This window comes from Bufo gargarizans, chromosome 6 (genome assembly GCF_014858855.1).
Source record: "Bufo gargarizans isolate SCDJY-AF-19 chromosome 6, ASM1485885v1, whole genome shotgun sequence".
Classification (NCBI taxonomy): Eukaryota; Metazoa; Chordata; class Amphibia; order Anura; family Bufonidae; genus Bufo; species Bufo gargarizans.
The window spans coordinates 66,991,939-67,014,323 of NC_058085.1; the positions used below are offsets into that span (position 1 = coordinate 66,991,939).

The 22,385-nt window shown below is 46.3% G+C and overlaps 1 protein-coding gene across 8 annotated transcripts in view; it reads left to right on the forward strand.

Moving 5' to 3' along the window:
* The first annotated feature begins 531 nt into the window (after positions 1–531).
* Positions 532–22,385, forward strand: part of EXOC7 (exocyst complex component 7) — a 56,211-nt gene continuing 34,357 nt past the window's right edge. Inside the window, exons 1-11 of one of the 8 annotated variants that reach the window (XM_044296225.1) lie at positions 532–674; positions 1,010–1,075; positions 6,282–6,466; positions 7,881–7,986; positions 9,800–10,022; positions 10,667–10,834; positions 12,431–12,442; positions 13,707–13,799; positions 14,772–14,840; positions 16,626–16,771; positions 16,853–17,005. In XM_044296225.1, coding sequence (XP_044152160.1) covers positions 615–674; positions 1,010–1,075; positions 6,282–6,466; positions 7,881–7,986; positions 9,800–10,022; positions 10,667–10,834; positions 12,431–12,442; positions 13,707–13,799; positions 14,772–14,840; positions 16,626–16,771; positions 16,853–17,005 — 1,281 coding nt within the window. In that variant the 5' untranslated portion in view covers positions 532–614. Of the gene's footprint in view, positions 675–1,009; positions 1,076–6,281; positions 6,467–7,880; positions 7,987–9,799; positions 10,023–10,666; positions 10,835–12,427; positions 12,443–13,706; positions 13,800–14,771; positions 14,841–16,625; positions 16,772–16,852; positions 17,006–22,385 lie in introns of all 8 variants that reach the window. The other 7 variants (XM_044296217.1, XM_044296220.1, XM_044296218.1 and 4 more) reach the window with 7 other exon arrangements.

The following is a 22,385-nucleotide window of genomic DNA, read 5'->3' on the forward strand; positions in this document are numbered from 1 at the left end:
GGGCCACTATTACTGCTGGGGGCCACTGCAGGACATTATTAATGCTGGAGGCCACTATGGGAGACATTATTACTGCTGGGGGCCACTATTACTGCAGGGGGCCACTCTGTCTGTGGGACATTATTACTGCAGGGGGCCACTCTGGGGGATATTATTACTGCTGGGGGCCACTCTGCAGGACATTATTAATGCTGGGGGCCACTATTACTGCAGGAGGCCACCCTGGAGGACATTATTAATGCTGGAGGCCACTATGGGAGACATTATGTATACTGGAGGGGTTGGGATTTAAATAAATATATATATGAAAATCATCCAAAAATGGCCATAAAAAACTGCCAGTTGTTTTGCCGGCCATGTGAATGTAGCGTTCGGCGTTCCTCTCCCCACACTAAGGTAAGCAGTTGGGGTAGTAGCAGGGCACATTGTGGACTGCATTATTTTCCTCCTCAGTCCCTCCCGTTCCCTGTTTGCTACAAACCTGCGCGGTCACATGACACGCTGACGTAACGGTCATGTGATCGTGACGTCATCAGGTCCTTGTGTGTGTCAGGAAGGGTGGAGGGGACGTCCTGCGCTCCTGTCTCTGACATATCGGATAATAATCTGACGCGATGATCCCCAACGAGGACGCGTCCTCAAGGAAGAGGGAGATAGAGGAGAAGCTGAAGCAGGTGATGCGTGCGGCTGCATACACCTCCGTTCAACAGAGGATGGCGCTGCAGCGAGCTTCACTCAGTGCGCATGCGCGGCCAGGACAGCCTTTCCCTGTCCAGTAGGGCCCCTTGACTTGCATTGTCCTGCAGCATTTTCACATCCATAACCCCTAATATTTACTGTCATACGACCTAGTACTGTGATACTCATTACGGTGATGTTGAGTTGGTGACATTCTGTACCTCTGTTATTCCTCCTTGAAATGTGAGAACAAGTCGACAGCTGGCTGTGCGCCTTGCTGTTGTCAGTGTGATTAGTGTACAGCTAACGTGTCTTCTGACCTTTATTGCAGGAAGAGGAAATGCTGACCTTCATCAAAGAGAGCCTGGATAAGAGCGACCAGCTGACCAACAATATGGTGAGTGCCCAGTATGGCCGACATAGACGTGTGCAGAAATGGGGGGCGCCTGTGTGCTCCTTGCTTTTCTCGCACACCTATTTGCTTGAATGCACGAAAAATGGCCCTCACTGGTGCACGGCGCGATTTGCAGATCCGTGCAGAAAACCAGACGTGTGAATTCTGGCCAGTGTCCTGGAGCCCCAGGGGGTGTTTCTGCATGGATTTCTGCAAGATGGAACGGTCTCCAAAGTCTCTGCAGCAAATCTGCCATGTGTGACTGTAGCCAGAAGCCCCCTTTACACTGCCTGATGTTCGGGCGGATTATCACTGGAGGACGTTTGTACCACCACTCGTTAGTGATAATCTGCCGGTGTGAAGGTGCGGCCGAAACGCTTGTTCATCATGTAGTCGGATCTTTTATGCGGTCGCCTAAATCATGGCTTGCCGGCAGCAGATTGTGCATCTACACAGCCTCTGCTGCCGGCACACAGTGATTCTGTACGGGGATGAGCGATGGCATTAGTGATCAACCCCCCCCCCCCCCCCCCATACTGTGGAGGAGATCGCTGCATGTAAATATGGTCTCTACTGACGAGCTGGCAATTGCCAGGAAGGAACGCCCCCTTCCAGCAACCGTCAGCCTCATCTCTCAGTGCAAGGACTCGTTCATTCGACCGCGACGTTTTTTGCGGTCCGCAAATTGCGGATCCGAAAAAAAACAGATGCCGCCCCTGTGCCTCCTGCAATTTGCGGAACGGAACAGGAGGCCCATTATATAAATCCCTATTCTTGTCCGCAAAATGGACAGGACTGAGAGGCGGATGCTCGCTCGGCCGCTCCATCCTCAATGCGCCTGCGCCGGGTGCATTGAGGATGGAGCGGCTGCCTCTCAGTGCGCCTGCGCCGATTGAAGACAGGTACGGCGCAGGCGCCAGATTTTGAATGCAAACAGGGCCAGCAGAGAACGATCCTGTTCCCTGTCCCTGTCACTCACACAGCGGAGGGGGCGTCATTATGATAGGAGGATGCGGCTGCTACCAGCAAGTAGCCGCCCTACTTGCTGGTAGCAAGGTAATTTACATAATATAAAAGTACGTTTTTAGCAAAATCTACTGAACCAAAATGATTAATCACATTATGTAGGCATAAATCGCAGTATAGGGATTATAACTACACAAAAAAAAAAATATGTTTAGTAGGGTGACAGAAGCCCTTTAAATGAAGCAGTGGTCGAACATGGACACTACTCTCCATTCAAAGTCTACCGGACTGATGAAGATTATTTCTCACCCGTATCATTGGGGGGGACACTATTGACCATGGGTATAGCTATTGCCACTAGGAGGCGACACTAAGCAAAAAAAGTGTTAGTTACATGGTAGCATACCCTCCTTCCATAGGCGGAGTAATTGCACTTGCACTGGAGGCTGTACTGCCTGTAGCATTACCTCCTTCCATAGGTGGAGTAATTGCACTTTCACTGGATGCTGTAGTATTGCCTCCTTCCATAGGTGGAGTAATTGCACTTACACTGGATGTGGTACTGCCTGTAGCATTACACTATTTCCATAGGCAGTGTAATTGCACCTACAATGTATACCGTGCAGCCTGTAGCATTATACCCTCCTTCCATAAAAGGCAGAGTAGCTGCACTTACACTGGATGCTGTACAGCCTGTAGCACAGGCATGCTCAACCTGCGGCCCTCCAGTTGTTGCAAAACTACTACTCCTATCATTCCCGGATAGCCTACAGCTATCAGCCTGCAGAAGGACATGGTGGGAGTTGTAGTTTTACAACAGCTGGAGGGCCGCAGGTTGAGCATGCCTGCTGTAGCATTACTCTCCTTCCATAGGTGGAGTAATTGCACTGGATACTGGGCAGCTTATAGTATTGCCTCCTTCCAGAGGCAGAGTAATTGCACTTACTGGGTGCTGTACTGCCTGTAGCATTACCTCCTTTCATAAGGCGGAGTAATTGCTTTTGCACTGGATACCGTGCAGCTTATAGCATCACCCTCCTTCCATAGGTGGAGTAATTATTTACATTGAATGCTGTACTGCCTGTTGCATTACACTTCTTTCACAGGCGGAGTAATTTGCACTGGATACCGTACAGTCGGTAGCATTACACTTCCTTCTTAGGCGGAGTATTAGGCGTTCCATAGACAGGGTAATAGCACTTCCATGGGGTACCGTACAGTCCGTTCCATTATTCTCTTTCCATAGGCGGAGTAGTGCCACTAACTCTGGACAACTCTGGGCGGAGTAATTGTAATTCCAGTGGGTGCCGTTCGGCTGGTAGCATTACCCTCCCTTTTTTTTAAAGGACGAAGTGTTTTCACATTTTTGGGCAGAGTATTGGCACCTTCGGTGGGCTCCTGTACATCAGGTAGCATTGTTTTGTTCTCCTTCCATAGGCGGACTATTTACACCACCACGGGATACCAGAAGTCCTGTAGCACTACCCTCCTTTCACGGCGGAGTAGTTACACTATCACTGGATCCTATGCTTCCGCTAGCATTACTCTTCTTCCGTAATAGGAGTATTTGCACTTACTCCGTATACTGTACATTTTGTGGTATTACCCTCTTTGTATAGAGTAGTTGCTCTACCACTGGTTCCTATACAGGCTATTGCATTACCCTCCTTCATTGGGCGGGTAACGTCACTTCCGCTGGATACCATACATCCTGTTACATTACCCCCTCCGCAGGCGGAGTAATTGCACTAATACTGGATGTCCTCTGTCCTTTTGGTTTTCCCCCTTCTATAGGTGGATTAATGGCACCACAATTCCATACTGCAGATCCGTTAGCATTACCCTCCTTCTATTGGTGGAGTAGTTGCACAACCAGTAGGGCTTGCACTACCCGTGGACCGCAAACATTGTGTCAGGTTTCCCTCTTCAGTCCACCGAGTGATGCTCTATCGCATTTTCCATCTTTCTTAGGTGGGACGGTAGCTGACAGGCTGTGGACTCAACACGATCGACATCCATTCTCTGTCAGTAGATGGAGCAGATGCGCTGCTTGTCAGTTTCCTTGCTTCTCAAGTGAAGGATGGCGCTAGCACCATATTCTGGGTGTTTACTGCTGTTTGTCCTCATTCTCAGGGGGAGCCTCTCCTCTGGTCCTGGAAACCATAGTTGGGCTATGGCCTCCCCCCTATGAGGCAGCCTTGCACTGGCCATAGATTTTATGGCTACTCTTGTTCCGTGCCCCTTCTGTGGGGAGTATTTCTGTTCATCGTCTCCCTTCTAGGGGTGGAACCTTCTCGCTATTGTAGCTGTGATAGTGCCTACATTTCCTTCTCACAGGTGGCACTGTGCTCATGTTCTGCCATCACCAGGTGTGATAGATCCTCCAGGCCTTATATGTATGGGGTTCCTGAGGCGCGGGCTGTCAGGTACTCGCATTCCCTATAGTGCGGTCATCTGCCCATAACATGACAGGTTTCAGCTGGTGGGTTTGCTCACTTCTCGTAGGTATTAGTGCGTCTTTCAGTGCATGGTATAACCTGCCGATTTCTAGAGAGCGGGATTCGAGCCTTTACAGGCAACGGTGACAGCATCAGCGTTGCCTCCGTGTGGTTTTGGGTATGCACTTATTCACATATGTGTATTGTTTTCATGGCTCCCCTCCCCGGGTAGAGCGGTCGTATGGTCCTTGTTGTCACCCCTAGATGCTGGTTCCCTACTGAGCCGCATTAGCCTTCTCTACTTCTCTCCTTTCGTAGGGCGAGTAGTTGTACTTTCTCCACATACTCTTAAGTGTTCATAGCCATTTGGGGCTTGTATGCCCCCTTTCTGCTATGGGGTGCCTGCGCGAGTGGTGCTGGTCCAGGTTCTCTAGCCCTGACTTGTTTGTCATGGTCCCGCTGGAGTGTTCTTCATTTCTGGTAGTCCGGTATGGTGTGTGGGGCCTCTGCCTTCAGGCATCCCTACTTTCTCCCCTTTTTGCAGGGGAGGGGGCTGCGCCCCCTTATTGGCTTCAGTTGAATCCTTGGGACCTTAATCTGGTGCTCAGTGCTCTCCAGTCCTCTCAGTTTGCCTTTGCTTACTGTCCTGCAAAGTGGCCTTTTTGGTGGCATTTCTTTTCCGTCTGCAGGGTGTCGGATCTAGTGGCTCTTGCCTGTCGGTTGTCCTTCATCATCAGCGGATATCTGGTTTTGATTCACATCTCTCTGTTTCAAATGTTCTCTTCCCGACGGACGGATTCATTATTCGTCATTCCAGAGGGACCGAGACGAGGGCTGGCTGTCTCCAAAGTTTCCATTTCCTGATGGATTTGTTTGGTCATGGGGGAAGCGTACCACATCAGTGGCCGGGCTCCACCTTTCCGGGTTACTGCTCATTCTGCTCAGGCAATGGTTGGGCTTCGGCCTTTCAGAGGTGCAGGGTGGCTGCCTGGTCGTCTGGGCACACTTTTCCAAGTTTTACAGAGTGCACTCCTTTGCATCTTCTGACGCTTCTCTGGGGCATAGAGTTTTGCAGAAAGCGGTCCTTGGATTGGCCGGATGGCTTCTTCGTTTATGACCCACCCCGGGGACTGCTCTGGAACGTCCCAAGGTCAAGACTGTTTCCCCCAATGATTCGGATGAGAAAACTAGATTTTTGTACTTACCGTGGAATCGGTTTCTCTTCCGTTCATTGGGGGGGGGGGACACAGCTCCCATCCTGCATGTACATTACTGGTTCTCCTAGATGGGTCCTTTTGGTTCTTCAGGATGACCCATCTCCGGTTTTCTTACTTTTTATTATTTGCTGTTGGCTTTTCCTGGCTGCTCCTACTGCTTTTATACAAACGTATTAGCTCAGTCTCTGCAGGAGGGATATAGCTGAGAGGAGGAGCTAACACTTTTTTTGCTTAGTGTCGCCTCCTAGGGGCAATAGTCATACCCAAGGTCAATACTGTGTCCCTCAATGAACGAAAGAGAAACAGATTTTACGGTAAGTACAAAAATCTAGTTTTCCGGCACTCTCGTAGGGTGTGTATGGAGTGGCATTTCATATGCTTGACCTCGTTCTTAGGATCGGTGGGAATCTCAGTGGTCGGACCCTCTCTGAACAGGTACTTATCACCTATAAGTGGACAGCCCCTTTAAGCTGACCTCTGTAACCTATCTGTGAAGAATAACTAATTCCATTCAATTTGTGACTTATCCCAGAAGGTGCGGGCCTTCAGTGACATGGCCAGTTATCACAGCTTCTTCTTCTCTCGCAGGTGTCCATCCTTTCTTCCTTCGAGAGCCGACTTATGAAGTTGGAAAATTCCATCATCCCCGTCCACAAGCAAACAGAGACGCTACAGAGACTGCAGGAGAATGTGGACAGCACTCTTTCCTGCCTCGATCACGTGATTAGTTATTACCATGTGGCTACAGAAACAGAAAAGGTCATCAAAGACGGGTAAGAAGTGGACCAGGGTCTTCTGAGAAGGAACACCCAAGCTGCTCACACTTGCAGTGTGCTCTTGATTCACGTTGTGGTCCCGCTCTTGAGACAGGAGCGGATCCCAGAGTGGGGACCTTTACCTATTGGACATTTATGGCCTAAACTATCCTATAAATGTTGAGATCCAACATTTAAGGACATTACTTGTGCTCTTTAGGTCTGATTTTTTTTTTTTTTTTAGTGCATAGAGGGAGGTTAGCTTCTTGTCTTTTCTGGTTCATTTGTTTTCTCCTCTAAGGCTATGTTCACACTTGTATCAGAGGCTCCATTAGTCATATATAGCTTAGCATGCAGTGCTATTCTTCCTGTGAAAATGACGGTCACCACAACACAATCTGGCAAGAACTCAAGGGTGTATTTCTGGGACAGCAGCTGACCTCCATAGTCCGGTCACCACTGTCTTGCAGCCTCTGAATCTGACCGGTGGAGCTGAGGGTAAAGATGGCGACCATGTAATAAGGGAAGCAATGATTGGGTCTTAGGCCACAGAGCACTCATGTCATAGCCATAGCATTGCTCCTGGTCTCAGGGGGTGATTCTTTCTCGCATATATGTACCTTTTTTTTGTATGGTCTTGCACCCCCAAATAAAAGAAAAGAAAAATGTCATACAAGCCAGCGCCAAGCGGTGATCCTTACCTGATTTTCATTTTCATTTAATTTTCTATCGCGTATGACCACTTTTTAGCTCTAGTTTATGATCACTAATTGCAGTTGAGCTATGGAAAGGAATCGGGAGTGTACCTGCTCTTACCTGTACTTTACACTGCTGCTCTGCGTCTGTTTGACTGTGTAAGTCCCAACACAAGCTTGCTAGTAAGTTAGTATATGGACGTAATTTTTTTTTTTAATTACAGGACTGGGTTCACATCACGTTTTTCCCAACCATTTAACGTATACGTTAAACAGATGCCTCAGACTGATGCAATTCAGTGGCATCCGTTTACCATAGAGTTCCATTGTACAAAAAAATATATATTTTCTATATTTCTACCGGAGGATATAAGAACGTGGTGGCTACGTTTTTTTTTTTTTTGTATCCTTTTTTTTTTCTAATGTACATGTCAAACGGAGCCATAAAACGTGATGTAAAGCCACTTAGATACTCAGTTCCTTCATAAATTATAATGAAAATGTGGCAAACAGCTTAGTCGTTGTCACTCGTCTTTTCTGCAGTGTAGTAAAAGGTGAGTGTGACCCTATTCACCTTTCTCTACAAATATATACATATAGTCAAATGTATACATGACCAAAAAAAAGTATCCCCCTCTCCCTTATGGGGATGCCCCTGTTGCGCTCATTCGCTTCCCTTGCTCATCTAAGTTTACATTGTATGTAATATTTTCCCCTTTTTTTTTTTTTTTTCTTAGACCATCAGGACGACTAGAGGAATACCTTAGCTGTATCGCCAAAATTCAGAAGGCAGTAGAATATTTTCAAGACAACAATCCAGACAGCCCTGAACTAAACCGAGTGGTACGTTAAGTGCAGCTGACCCCCTTAGGCGTGTGCTTGCAGTATTGTGCTAAAAGAGGCGTTGTCACCTCTCCTGGTGGAGGGGTCTCTGTACAGTCTGACACTATCCAGTCAGTGCGCTTTAAACTGCGCAGGGACACACCTGTCCTGGTAACGCCCAGTTTTAACTTCATTCATAAACTTCTAGCAGGAATAGTAGAGGCATGACCCCCGCAGAGGGCAGGATGGTAATAGATTTGTCCTAGTCCAGTGATGTTGCACAAATGTATTCTAGGGCGAGAACTACATATTAAAAGGGTTCTCCAAGAGGTGTTAAAATTCATCAGGAAGTAGGAAAACAAAACACGTATTCCCCTTTCGAATGTCCTGCCGCTCCCTCATTGCTGCTTAAATCTCCACTGGGCCCACAGGGGTTATACATCTGTGTCATACATCTTTCCAGTGACGGCTGTATCCCGTCACTGGCCTTGTTGAATGTGACCCCTTTACTACAGGCCCAGTGGGGACCAGAGCGGTGGCACGGGATATTTTAAAAGTAATTTTTTTTTTTAAGTTTCCTGACAAATTTGAACAAATCTTGGGGAAACCCTATAAAGCATAGATCAGATGTGACTGTAGTAACCAAGAATATCGCAGTAACGAGAGTATGGGAGGCTGAGATATGGAGCCTTGTTTGATGGATCGTCACAGCTGCTTTAGCTGTCCATATGCCTGCATGGACCCCACCAAGCAATACATCTCTAAGGGCTCATGCACACGACCGTATGCCCTCCGAGATATACGGTCTGTGAGCGGGCCATATGTCCCAGAGCGGCATTGATCGTACGCACGGGAGCACACAGCATCATAGATTACCATGATGCGGTGCACGTCGGGCCGCCCGCGGGGCTATTGTCCCACACTTATAAGATCATATGAGTGCAGGACAATAGTCCCGCGGGCGGCACGACGTTCACAGCATCATTGTAATCTATGATGCTGTGCGCTCCCGTGCGTACGATCAATGCCACTTCGGGACATATGGCCCGCTCACAGACCATATATCTCGGAGGTCATACGGTTGTGAGCAAGAGCCCTAACTCAGTTCTGAGTTTTCTAACGCTTTATCATGATCATGAGTTTGAAAACTCTCTGAAGTTCGTTGGCGAGGAAAATAAATCACATTAAAAAAGTTTTCTGAGACCTTTTTACTGATGACCTAGTAGCGGCGCGGCTTTCCCTAGGCCACGTCAGTCACATGGCCTAAGCACAGCTCAGCCCCATTGACGTGGAAGAGACTCGGCTATGTACGACACTATCCTTGGTGAGCTGAAGGAAGCTGGTGAATGGTGAGCGCCGGTGCCTTCTCAAACCGCTGCGGTGGCGGTCTCTGGTGTCGGACCCCCACTGATCAGATACTGATGGCCTATCTAGAGGATAAGCTAAGAGCTGACTCTTAGCTTAGTGAAGCAGGCACAGGCAGAAGCCCGCTCTGCTCAGCTAATCCTGGCATAGCACCTTGTTACAGGTACCCATGTGCTATGCCAGGATGTAATAAACCTCGGGGTGCACAGGCATTGTGTCCTCACTGAGAAAATGTGTTCTCCGTACACCGCTGAGAAGTCGGTGGTGTGGAGAAAAGTAGATTTTAAGAGCACAGAACGTGCGCTTTAGGGAGGGAAAAATGCAATAAAAATACAAAAAACATTAATAAACTATATTAGAAAAAGTATTATTATGGCATTAGAGACATGTTAACAAAAAATTGATTCAAAAGTTTAGTTACTATTGAACTTTTTTCTGTACTGGTGACACAGCGTGCTAACCTTTGCAGAAATCGCTATTTGAAAAAGGTAAAGATTCCCTGGACGGCGAGTTCCGGAACCTCCTGCAGAGGCACAGTAAGCCGGTTCCTCCTATTCTTATCCTGGACCTGATCGGTACAGATGAGGAGATTGAGGGCCAGGAGGAAGGGGTGCTGGAGCACCTTCCAGAGGGGATCCTGCAGGACATTATCCGCATCTCTCAGTGGTTGGTGGAATACGGGAGGAACCAAGGTGAGGAAATATAGTAAAGTATAGTATAGTGACCCATGACATTTTTAGGTGATTTATTTTTTTTCTTCCTACAATGTCTGTTAGATTAATGTTTTGAAACCTAATGGTCGCTTTGAGGTAGCGATGCATTTACCTGCAGCATTTATCCCTTCCGCATCGATTGTTCGTAAAAAAAAAATCGGATATATTGTTTGCTGGTGGCACATCCATGTTTACACAGGACTACGTGCTGCCAACAAATGATTTTACGTGCCTCCTAAAATATACGATCACTTGATGAAAGAGCAGGGGATTGCTGACACCTTTATACAGGGTAATTATCAGGACTGAGCATTCATACAAGCGCTCGTTCACAATAATTATCCTAATCCTCGGCCCTTGTAAAAGGTCCTTTAGCCTCTGTTTATGGGTACCACTTATATTTAGGCTTTGGATGGTATAATTCTATGCACTGTATGGGGCTGGGTGTCAACTGACACCACACAGAACAGCACATGTCAGGCTGCCCTGATGGATATGCCCTATGGTTGAGATGTGGAGGAATTAGGATAACCACACCATTTACTGCAGTCACATTTTCCAGTTTTGAGTGTATTGTAACATTTATATGATCTTTTTTTTTTTATGTCTCATTCTTCTTCCAGACTTCATGAATGTGTATTGCCAGATTCGCTCCAGCCAACTGGACCGATCTATTAAAGGTCTCAAAGAGCATTTCCGAAAGAACAGCTCTTCCTCTGGCGTTCCTTATTCTCCCGCTGTGCAAAACAAGAGGAAGGACACTCCGACCAAGAAACCGGCCAAGAGACCAGGTCAGACCGGAGATCTACAATGCTGGGCAGTTAGTGGTCAAAGGGGTTGTCCGGGTTTAAAGGTGACTTATCCCCTTCTTCACCCAGGCAGCCCCTCTGAGTTGAGCATTTCATTCTCTGATGCTCTCCCTTGCCCTGTGCTAAATCGCGTAAGGCAATGGCTTTTTCAGTAGATCCGGTGACGTACCAAGTCTCTGCTAGGCGGAGGCTTCCGCCTAGCAGTGAGCCCGGTGATGTCACTGGCACTAATGGGTGGGCTTTAGCGGTGCCCTAGCCTGTAAAACAGGGTAGTTCAACACTAAAAGTCCACCCATTAGTGCCGGTGACGTCACTGGCTAGGTACGCACTAAAAGTCCACCCATTAGTGCCGGTGACGTCACCGGGCTCACTGCTAGGCGGAAGCCTCCAACTAGCAGTGTAAGCTTGTAGACAAAAAAGCCTTTGCCCTATACAGCGCAGGGCAAGGGAGAGCATCGGAGCATGGGTGAAGAAGGAGATATGTCTGGGTTCAGCTCTGAACCCAGACAACCCCTTTAAATCTCTCTGTGCAGGATCTGGCAGCATAGTCAGAAGGATTGGCATATCTACTAAGGAGACTGGTGATCCATCCCTTGCCAGAGCTGAACTCTTATGTATGCAGGTCCCCGATGAGCTATACTACCCTTCTCGTTATATCCCATTAATCTAATGACATTCGCTGCCTTCTCCTAGGCTCGCTCATTTCTGTGCCCACTTGTGTAGGTTCACACTGAATATAAGACCAGCAGGGTTCATCACCATTACTAGAATACCATGATCCTACTCATCACAGAAAATATAATTAAAGGGGTATTTCCTCTCAAGCATTTGTGGCCTATCCACAGAATGTACAATAAATACCTGATGCTGTCCGCATCCGTATGTCCGTTCCACGGCCCTGCAAAAAAAAAAAAAAAAAGTCCTATTCTTGTCGGTTTTGCTGACAAGTATAGTACATTTCTGCAGGAGTAAAAAAAAAAAATGGCGGCAGACACTCTGCTGGAATACTTGTTTTGCGGATCTGCGATTTGCGGGTCGCAAAACATGTATGTACGTGAGCCATAAAGGGGTATTCCAGTAACAATAAGTTAGTTCCTATTCATTGCATATAGTATAACTGTTATATTGGTGGGGGTCTGACCTCTGGGACCTCCACTGATCCATGACTGAGGTCCTGTGTCCCCCTGTATGAATGGAACGGTTGTCAAGCATGCAAGCTGCCGCTCTGACAGTCTCTTAGCGATTGGATGGAGCAGCAGTGCACATGCTTGACTGTCGCCCTATTTAAACAGGGGACATGGGACGCCCATTCTCATGATTGAGTGGGTCCCAGTGGTCAGACCCCCGCTGATCTAACAGTTCCAATGCATAGGGGATAACTTATTGTAACTGGAATACCCCTTTAATGCTCAAGATGAAAATACCTCTTGCATGTGGTTTGTCCTTCCTGAACCCCATCATTTCCGTCTTCATACAAGTCTCAGTTCACCATAAATGAGAAGTATTTCCCATCTTTTCCCCCTGCTGGGGTATAATGACTCGGTTATTTCCTCTCTTGTATGTCCCGACGACAAGCAGTCTTCATGCCAGGTAAAAATAAGCCGTGCACAAGCGCCAGCATTAACACGCATCACACATACGTGAAGGTGTTTGCAGTCTCTTAACACGCTAGAGATGATGTATAACTCTGCTTCCAGCCCGCTTCTCTATCTAAATAATCCGAGCGTCGCTGCTGCCTTTATGTTGCTGCATACCATGGTAGTCAGCCATGGGTACAAAGCTATTACGGGCATCGGATGGCATCCAGCTGGATGGCAGTGGTACAGTACCTATTGGATGCTGTCATGTCATGCAGTTCCCTGCAGAATACTGTTACCTCAGTGCAATGTCTCATGTATACTGTCATTAATGTTACATCTTGTGTTGTCTGCCTGCAGCGTCCCCAGAGTAACGGCTGCTCCGTGTGTCCGGGGTTCAGGGTGGGAGACAAGTATTTCCCTTTCCTGTCTTGCTGTCCATTACTTGGTGGTGGATCTGCTGCAAATCTAATGAACTCTGGGTGTATTCTGTGTCCAAGGCATGCTGGTAATCTGCCGCAAGACTAAGCGTATCAGAACTGTAGGCCAACTCCATTTTCTGTGCCGTCAAATTTTAAATCTAATCTAAGGAAATAACAGCATTGATCTTAAGGGTGTCATCAAGCCAAAATATCGGAAAAAGGTATAGCGACTCCAATTTCCTACCTAAAACTCGAGAGAGTTGCATTTGTTCTACTTAGAGGTGGTGATACACATTAGACGAAGCTTGGGGGGTTCCGACCCCCTCTAGGCCTGAGAATGAAGTGGACACAGCGCTGCGGCGCTCTCCCAGCCTTTCTCTTGACCATCCGCTGCCGCACAGCTCCATTGAAGTGAATGCGGGTGGGTGCAGCCGGGTGGCCCGGAGCGCAGCCGCGCAGGGGATAACAGGGGTGAGAGTACTCGCTACAGCTCCTTCATTCTCAGTGTTAGTGGGGATCCCAATACCCACTGATCATAAAGCGATGCCACATCCTAGCAATATGGCATCACTTTAGGAGACGGGCACACTTTGGATCTGATTATATTTCGGCTTGAAAACAATAAAAATGTTTAAACGTTCTTGTTGGTAGATGTATCAGCATGCTGTGGGGAGCGGTCCCTCTAACACCATTGTATGTGATCCTAACTCGCAGGGTGAACGCACCTTTCTAATCTCCCCAACCCCGGAGCTTTTTCATCTGTGTTTTGGTGTTTGGATATCTTCTGCTCATTCTCCAAGATTTTTTCCCTCCCCTGTTGCTCTTCTCTTCTTCCCGCTCTCCTCTTGGTGACAGGCACTATCCGAAAGGCTCAAAATCTCCTCAAACAGTACTCCCAGTACGGGCTTGATGGGAAAAAGGGAGGGTCCGGCCTCAGCGTCCTTGAAGGTAAATGCAGATGATCAAAATCTTACTTACTTTACTTTTCTTGGTGTGACTCTTAAATTGGTGGCAGGAACCCAAAGTGCTTCTCCACGGGATCTAACATCTCTCCTCACAAGTGTGTTTTCAGTCACGCATTTGCCCAAAAATTACAATTCAGGGGCTGATTTTCAGGGGACTCTGTTGTGCTGTTCCTCTGTTGCATCTCCTGGAAGTGTATGCGTCAATGGGCAACGTTCTCCTTGCCAATCTGGCACGTCTCTATAAAGTCTGACGTGCTCAGTACTGATTGGACTATGTAGGGTTATGCCCCATTGACAAGGAGAATGGCAGCGGCTGTTTGTAAATGTATTAATAGATTTCCAGGAGGGATAACAGAGGAGCAACACTATAGAAAGTTCTAAGAAAAGATGCTCCAGAATAGTGTTGAGCGAACTTGTGTTTTAAGTTCGGCGTCTAAAGTTCGGGTTATCGAAGTATCCCGTTATGGATTCCGCTTCCACGGACCATAACAGAATTTAGAATCCATAACGGGATACTTCGATAACCCGAACTTTAGACGCCGAACTTAAAACACAAGTTCGCTCAACACTACTCCAGAATTGTTATTGAATGGGAAATGCAAGTATGTACTAAAACGGAAATGTCAGGAGAGGGGATGGCTGCTAACTAAATGCAGGCTACATCCTTCTGACAAAACCTGTACTATTTTATTTTTCTACTACGTAATGGAGTATATTATTACTTCGTAGATTATGTCTCACGTCTAATTGCGTTAGCTCTTGAGGTTAGAATATAAGCTGGATAGAAGAATGTAGCCTGTATGTCTTTTGGGTTGCCCTTGGTTTGTGTGAGGAGCATCTACAGATCCTTCCCCTTGCTGGACCTTTTTCTCTTTCGGACACCGGACAACCACTCTGCGTGGCACAGGCCTCAGCGTGAAGTACTGGTAACGCTCTCCCCCTAAATACGTATTAGGTAATGAACAAGATTCACGTAGCAGATACCACGGAGATGCTGTGGGGGAGAAACACGGTACACCGTTAGGTGAGTACTGGCTCCCCTGGTGATGGGTATTCCTTTACGTCTCACATAGATTTATGCCGCAGAATACAGTAGCAGCAAAAGTGGAAATTTTCCATGCAAAGATCGAGTTGCAATGTGGATTTTTAGAGACGTGTTAATCTTTGCTGGGGATTTTGACCCCTTGTAGAGTGGTGAAATCCGCCGCAGAGCTACAGCACAATCCGCATGTCGCACTTTTGCTGTCGATTCGCTGGGGAATTTTCTGCTGCCTTTGGACCAACCCATAGGGCAGGTCCTTACGGGATTGAATTGATGCGCATTTTACCCGTGGATTTACACAGGTAAAACCTACAGTAGATTACATTACCAAGCAAGTGGATGAGATTTTTTAAAAACGTATTGGAAATTTTCTGCATGGAAATTGACCCTGGGGTGAAGATTTTAAATAGTGTTGAGCGAACTTGTGTTTTAAGTTCGCGTCTAAAGTTCGGGTTATCGAAGAATCGTGTTATGGATTCCGCTACCACGGACCAAGTTATGGTCCGTGGTAGCGGAATCCATAACGCGATTCTTCGATAACCCGAACTTTAGACGCCGAACTTAAAATACAAGTTCGCTCAACACTAATTTTAAAGGCTACCGGGGCATTTTTTATTTATGATTGTGTTTGACTCATTTGTTTATTTCAATTGGTCTTTATTTAAAGTATTGGGCCATTCTGTCACAAAGGGTTAACTGTTTGTCTAGCTGTGTGAATTGTACTTTTCACGTTTGGTCACCTAATATACCTTATCTTTTAATTACTAAAAGGTTGTAAACCCTTATTTAAGCCACATTATTTATCAGTAAGATAAGAATTGAGCCATAAAGAAAGTTTACGAGGTCAGAGAAAAGGAGCCGTCAGCTGAGCTGTCTGACGGTACAGAGTAAAAAAAACACAAAGCATGCTACTAGAGAAACCCAAGACTGCACAGAGACAGAGGTTAAACATTTTTTATATAAAGACTAATTGAAAAAATGATTTTTAGCTCAAAATGAGTAAAATGCAATAATAAAAAAAATTACCCCCCAAAGGTATACATAACCTTTAAAGGACATCTGTCGGCAGATTTGTACTTTTTGAAACTGGCTGACCTGTTGCACGTGCTCTGTGTTGGTCCCATGTATATATGTGCCTGCATTGCTGAGAAAAATGAAGTTTTACTATAGGCAAAAGAATCTTTAGGAGCAAAGGGGGTGTTGCTGTTACACCTAGAGGCTTCACTTTCTCTGTAACTGCCACACCCTCTCCACTTTGACAGGGCCAGGTGTGATGACGTTTTCACTTCTTGGTCCTGTCAATGAAAGTGCAGAGGGAGTAGCAGTTGCAGAGATTTCAGAGCCTCTAGGTGTAATGGTAACGCCCCCGTTGCTCCTAGAGTCTCATTTGCATATAACAAAACCTCATTTTTCTCAGCAATGCGGGCACATATGAATACGGGACCAACACAGATGCCTTCAGCTGCCAAGCGCACATGTAACTGGCCAGCCTGTTTCATAGGGACAAATCAGCTGACAGATGTACTTTAAAACCCACAATATGTCAACTTTTACTGTGTTTATCCCATTCATTTTTATGGGTGAAGTCAAAATCTGCACCAAAATCCATACTATTCCATGCAGATTGGCCTGGTGGGTTTGCTGTGGAAGTAATCAGCAGCAAATCCTTACTTTGAGGTCCACTTGAGGCTTTCATACCTGTGGCATACAGTAGATCCAAGGCCGTTTCTAGCATTATAACAGACTTTTCTTTGTTGCCTCTTCCAGGGAAGGACGATGTCCTGGATTTTGAGATAGATACTTACGTTTACTGCATCAGTTCCTTTGTGCGTCTGGCACAGAGCGAGTACCAGCTTCTGCTTGATATCATTCCTGAGCACCATCAGAAAAAAACCTTTGATTCTCTCATTCAGGTCAGCCACGCTTTCATTGAGATCAGAGTGGTTGTAGGACTCCTCCACATTCTCTGATCCATCTCCATTTATTTACCGTAGGAGACGCTGGATAATCTTATTCTGGAAGGGGAAAATATTGTATTGGCCGCCAAGAAAGCCAATTCCAGGCATGACTTTACCTCCGTTTTGAGTATCTTCCCCATATTACGTCACCTCAAACTCACCAAGCCAGAGTTTGACAAAGTTCTTCAGGTAAGTGCAATCCGTTCCTCCATTTTTCCACATAAAAAGGGTTTTCCGGTGAGAAAACCACTTTACCTCACCTCAACCAATCCACCGCTGCTCCAGTCCTAGCTGCTCTACACTTTTATTTTATTTTACTCGTTTTATTGAAGTATAACAAAGACATGTTACAGATACAGATCAAGCATCATCATGGTTCTAAGTATTTTCCATACATTGAATGAGGTCCATTATACATATCAGTTACATTGTATTATTTATGCACGTATAAACATTTAGATTTTATGGTTTCCATCCAATAAAATGAACGTGACTTTCATTGATGTGTTTCCTATACTCCATCCGACATTTATCATGTGAGTTAGTCACTAGTATACATATGATGGTTAGTAACTGTCAGTAGCATGGAGCACCAATTACCCCACACCTTCTGGAATTTTTCAGGACATTTCCTATTTTGGAATAGTATGTTCTCTAAAGGAATAATTTGGTTCACCAGGGATTTCCATTGGCTGACTGTGGGTGTTCTATCTGCCACCCACCTCACTGCTATCGCTTTTCTAGCAAGAAACAAGGTTTCTCTGAGGAAAATGCAAGTATGGTGTGTCCATATTTCATCTTCTATTATTCCCAAAAGGCACAATTTAGGGCACACCATCAACGGGCCTGCGACCATGGTAGAAAGAACGTTTATGACCTCCGTCCAAAACTTTTGCACATCTGTGGCATCTACTATGAGATAATCTGCCCATTTTATGCAGTCTAGTAGGGGTTAAATAGCTCCTATGTAGTATGAACAGCTGTCTCAATCTGTTATTGAGTGAAGGTGATAATCTTAGGCTGGGTTCAGACCTGAGCGTTTTACAGCGCGTTCCTACACGCTGTAAAACGCTCAACAGGCAAGAACCAATGATTCCCTACGGGAATGGTTCTCACCTGAGCGTTTTACAGCGCGTACGATCGCGCTGTAAAACGCCAGACGCCCCAAGAAGTACAGGAGCTTCTTTGGGGCGTCTTGTCGCGCGTTCCCGCCCATAGACTTCAGCGGGAACGCGCGACAATGGGCGTTCGCTTGTTCCGGAGCCGCGATTGTATTCAATAGTTTTTATTGAGTACTTTGCATAATACAGTACATGTATGCCCTTCATGACATAACATCACAGTGCGAAACATATCAAAGTACATTTTTCAGGTAGAAAACATACATAAAGTACAGAACAGAAAACATAAACAAAAACAAAAAAGAGGTCCCAATATATCTCACAATAAATCTCACAATAATCTTGCCCACGTTGAGGTAAGTGTTGTAGCCTTATATGCATATCCCCACCTTTGCCTCAAACCTCGCCCTCCCCAGTTCAACCCCACAACCCCCAAATGTACCTGAGTCACCAAAGACATTCCGGCAAGGGATCAGCATAGGGACTAGATAACCAAAGCATCCAGTTATTAAGACATCGTATGCGTACAGAAGAAGAGGAAGCAAACATTAGTTCGCAATGCATGTGGTGATTAACGGACTCAACTACTTCCGATGTCGTCGGAGTATGAGGCAATTTCCATCTCCTCGCTATTACATTCCGTGCTGCGCTTATCAAATGAGCCGTTACCCATCTCATCTTGGAAGGAATGACTTCTAAGCCTATTCCCAAAATGGTAAGAGCAGGGGTCAAATTGATAGATGAATCCGTGACCTTCCGGACTAGAGCTTCCATCGCGTGCCAAAATTTTCTAGTGTAAGGGCACTCCCACCACATATGTAAGGGGGTACCAACTGACCCGCACTTCCTCCAACATAATGGGGAATAGCCAGATGAACAGTGGGCTAGTCTATTGGGGGTCAAGTACCACCTGAGTTGTATTTTCCTGGCCTGTTCTATATGAGTTAGACATTTAGTGCACCTGTAGGACCATGACATTGCATCCCTCCACTGACTCATGGAAAATTCGGCACCCAGCTCTTGTTCCCATCTTAACATAAAAGATTGTTTCCCACTATCTTGGTCTGATAGTAGGTTCAAGTATACATCAGAGATCTTCGCTCTTAATTGCAAGGGTGATGTAACATAGGGCTGCAAAAAACTCTTACAGGAGTGAGGTTGGGTTAATGGGGAGTTGTTTAACAAGTGGCGTATCTGTAGATATTGGTAAAAAAGTGTATTAGGGATGAAGTATGTGTCATGTAAAGACTGGAATTCTTTTAGGCCGGAGATTGTATAAAGGCCCCCCAGCTTATCTATTCCTTTATCCAACCATCCTTTTATGTTCAAATCAGAAATATGGTATTCAAGTGCTATGAGAGGGATGCTGCCCTTTGGCACTGTGAACCACTTCTTTATGTTTCTCAAATATGACCATATGAAAAGAGATGCTCTCATCGTAGGGAGAGGAACCTCATAGCAAAGTCTTCCCAATTCATGAGCTGCTAGAATGGCTGGGAGTGAATGCTTTTTAACAAACGCACTTTCTATTTCCAGCCACTTATGGGGAGCGGATGGAGACCACCATTCCATCGCCTGTTCCGCCAAGGAGGCCAGATAATATTTATACAAATCTGGTACCCCAAGCCCCCCAGCTCTAACCGAAGGGTACAAGGAAGCCTTCGGGATTCTAGGGTGCTTATTCTGCCAAATAAACGCCAAAAGATCTTTTTGTAGTGTGGTTATCAATTTTTTAGAAACCTGCAATGGAAGACATCTGAAATAATAGAGTGCTTTTGGTAAGGATAACATTTTTGCAGCATTGATTCTCGCCACCCAAGATAACTGCACCTGCGCCATACGAGAATAATCATCCAGTAGGTCTTTTCTTAGACGATTAAAGTTAATGGAAACTGTCTCAGCCGAACTGTGTGCTAACTCTATCCCTAAATATGGAATGGACCGGTCTGACCATTGAAAGGGGTACATTTGCTTCAACCTATCTATTGTGGCTACGGGCAAGTGAAGATCTAAAACCTTGGTTTTGGTCTCATTCAATTTATAATAAGAGCAGTTGGAAAATTGCTGTAGTATTTGATGCAGTGCTGTTAAAGAGCTCTCAGGGTTTGATAATGTTTCCACCAAATGCGTCTCTTGGATGAAAGCCACGTCACATTTGCTGCGAAGCAGATCCCGCCACAACTGAGAGCGGCGAAATGGGGAGTTCAGACCGTGCACATTGTTAGAATAAAATTTCAGCCCCGCCATAAGAAAATATATAACGACCTAAGTGTGAGCAGAAAGGGCATTATGAGGTTGAGGTAGAGACAATAATATGTGGGCATCATATCAGAGCGCAGGCAAGTTGGGACAACAAAAAACAACATAACATTAGCAAAGGTAAAAACGGAAAGAAAACAGTGGTTAGACATCCTAAAACTGCAATGAGCAGGATTCTAGAGTCTAAAAAGGGGGGTCTGCTTAGGGGGTTGACCACCACCCCAATACCAGGAGAGCAGACCCAATGGGGGGGAGAGAAGAGATAAGTTCTTACGTATCTCCTATCCCGCACATCCAGAAGGATAAAGTAGGTGAGGGAGTCCTGGAAATCATGTTTGTTCTCAGTCTGGCGCAATTCTTGCCGACTTATTTCCACGTTCTTCTGCAGAACTGACGCTTTCTCCAATTGAGAGCAGATCCATCTTATGTAGAAGGACTGAGGCATCCTGTGGAGTGTTGCAGGCGATCATCTGCCCCTTCACCGAGATCAGCAGCTTTACAGGAAAGCCCCAGCGATAACGGACGTTCTTTTCACGAAGGGTACGTGTATATTGCGCAAACTCCTTCCGCTTCGCTAGCGTGGCTGCGGACAGGTCTGCGAACACTTTAATGTCCTTAAAGGATTCAGTTGGTGTCGGATTTTGCCGCAGGTTTCGGAGAAAGTGATCTTTGGCGTGGTAAAAATGAATCCGCGCTATAACGTCACGCGTAAGAGAAGGATCTAGTCCCTTTGGCTTAGGGATGCGGTGGATTCTATCAATCAGCAAGTCTCGCTCAGATAATTCAGGCACAGCCTCTTTAAGCAGGGTTTGCAGATAAAATTCCAGCTCTGCTGGGCCTACCGTCTCCGGGATTCCTCTAATGCGCACATTATTACGCCGATGGCGATCCTCCATATCTTGGAGCTTTTCTTTTATGGCCGCCACATCCTCCTCCAGCGCTTCATGCGCATCAATCAGTGAGTTGTGTGACACAGCATATTCAGCCATTTTGTTTTCCACGTGTGTGACTCTGTCACCTACTCCCTGTATATCACGCTGCAGATCTTTAAACATGCTGGAGATGTCCGCTTTCAGCGAGGTTCTCAAGGAATCCAGTAATGTACGCAGAGTGTCCTCTGTGATCGGGAGAACCCCATCTGCAGCGGAAAGGAGAAGCGACGGGCCTCTACCCGTTGCAGGGGAGGGAGCAGAAGTCACAGGGTGCCGGGGAGAAGAGGCGGGAGATCCCTCAGGACCGGCGCTTGACGGTGGAGTTCTGGGGAAGAACTCCGTCATTTTCTTCGGCGCCTGCTTCTTTCTAATCTTCCCCATTCTGGGAATCAGGTAAGAGAGCGCAGTATATGCCAGGACCTCTCAGAAGTAATATGTGAGCCGCTGTGGATATGCGGGAAGCGGAGCTACAGTCTCAAGCAGCCGCCGCCATCAACGCGCAGGCCACGCCCCCCGGAGCCGCGATTGTAAACGCGCATACAATCGTGCATACAGAATGCTCCATCCCGTACGCTCAGGTGTGAACGCAGCGTTATAGGTGCTTCCAGCGCCTCTCCCCATTCCTCCGAAGTAAGTTGTGGAATACACTCCCTCCCACCTAGCCTCCGAGTTCAATGGGTTCAGAGCCACTCGATTACTCAGAAGATAAGTATAGAGGGCGGATATAACACCCCTCAGACTTTGAGTGTTGAGTACACCTATCAATGGGTGTTTAGAGAGAGATCGCTTGATGCTATGAAGTTGTGCCTGAGTGGGCATGTCTCATCTTTAGATATCTAAAAAAAATGGGGATGAGTAATACCATATTTATCCTGCAACCGAGTGAAAGAATATAATGTCCCATTGTCATATATGTCTTTTAGAGCGAGTATCCCATATTCTTTCCAGAATGTCCCTTCAAGTGATATTAAATGGGGAAACATCGGATTATCCCACAGCGGAATAACGTCCGCTAGATCCCCGTATTGTCTAAACTTTGCCGCATTCCAGACCTGATTTGCCAATCTGTGTATCTGCAGAGCCTGTTTGTGGAATATCTTGATATCCTCCAAAATCGGCCACATACTGATTCGGGGAGATGTAGATGGTGTTCAACGTTTGGCAAGGTGGACTGTGTCACCCATGCTTTTAAGAATCTTAATTGTCCAGCCAAAAAATATAAATGGAAGTCCGGTAGAGCTGCACCCCTCTGTTGCC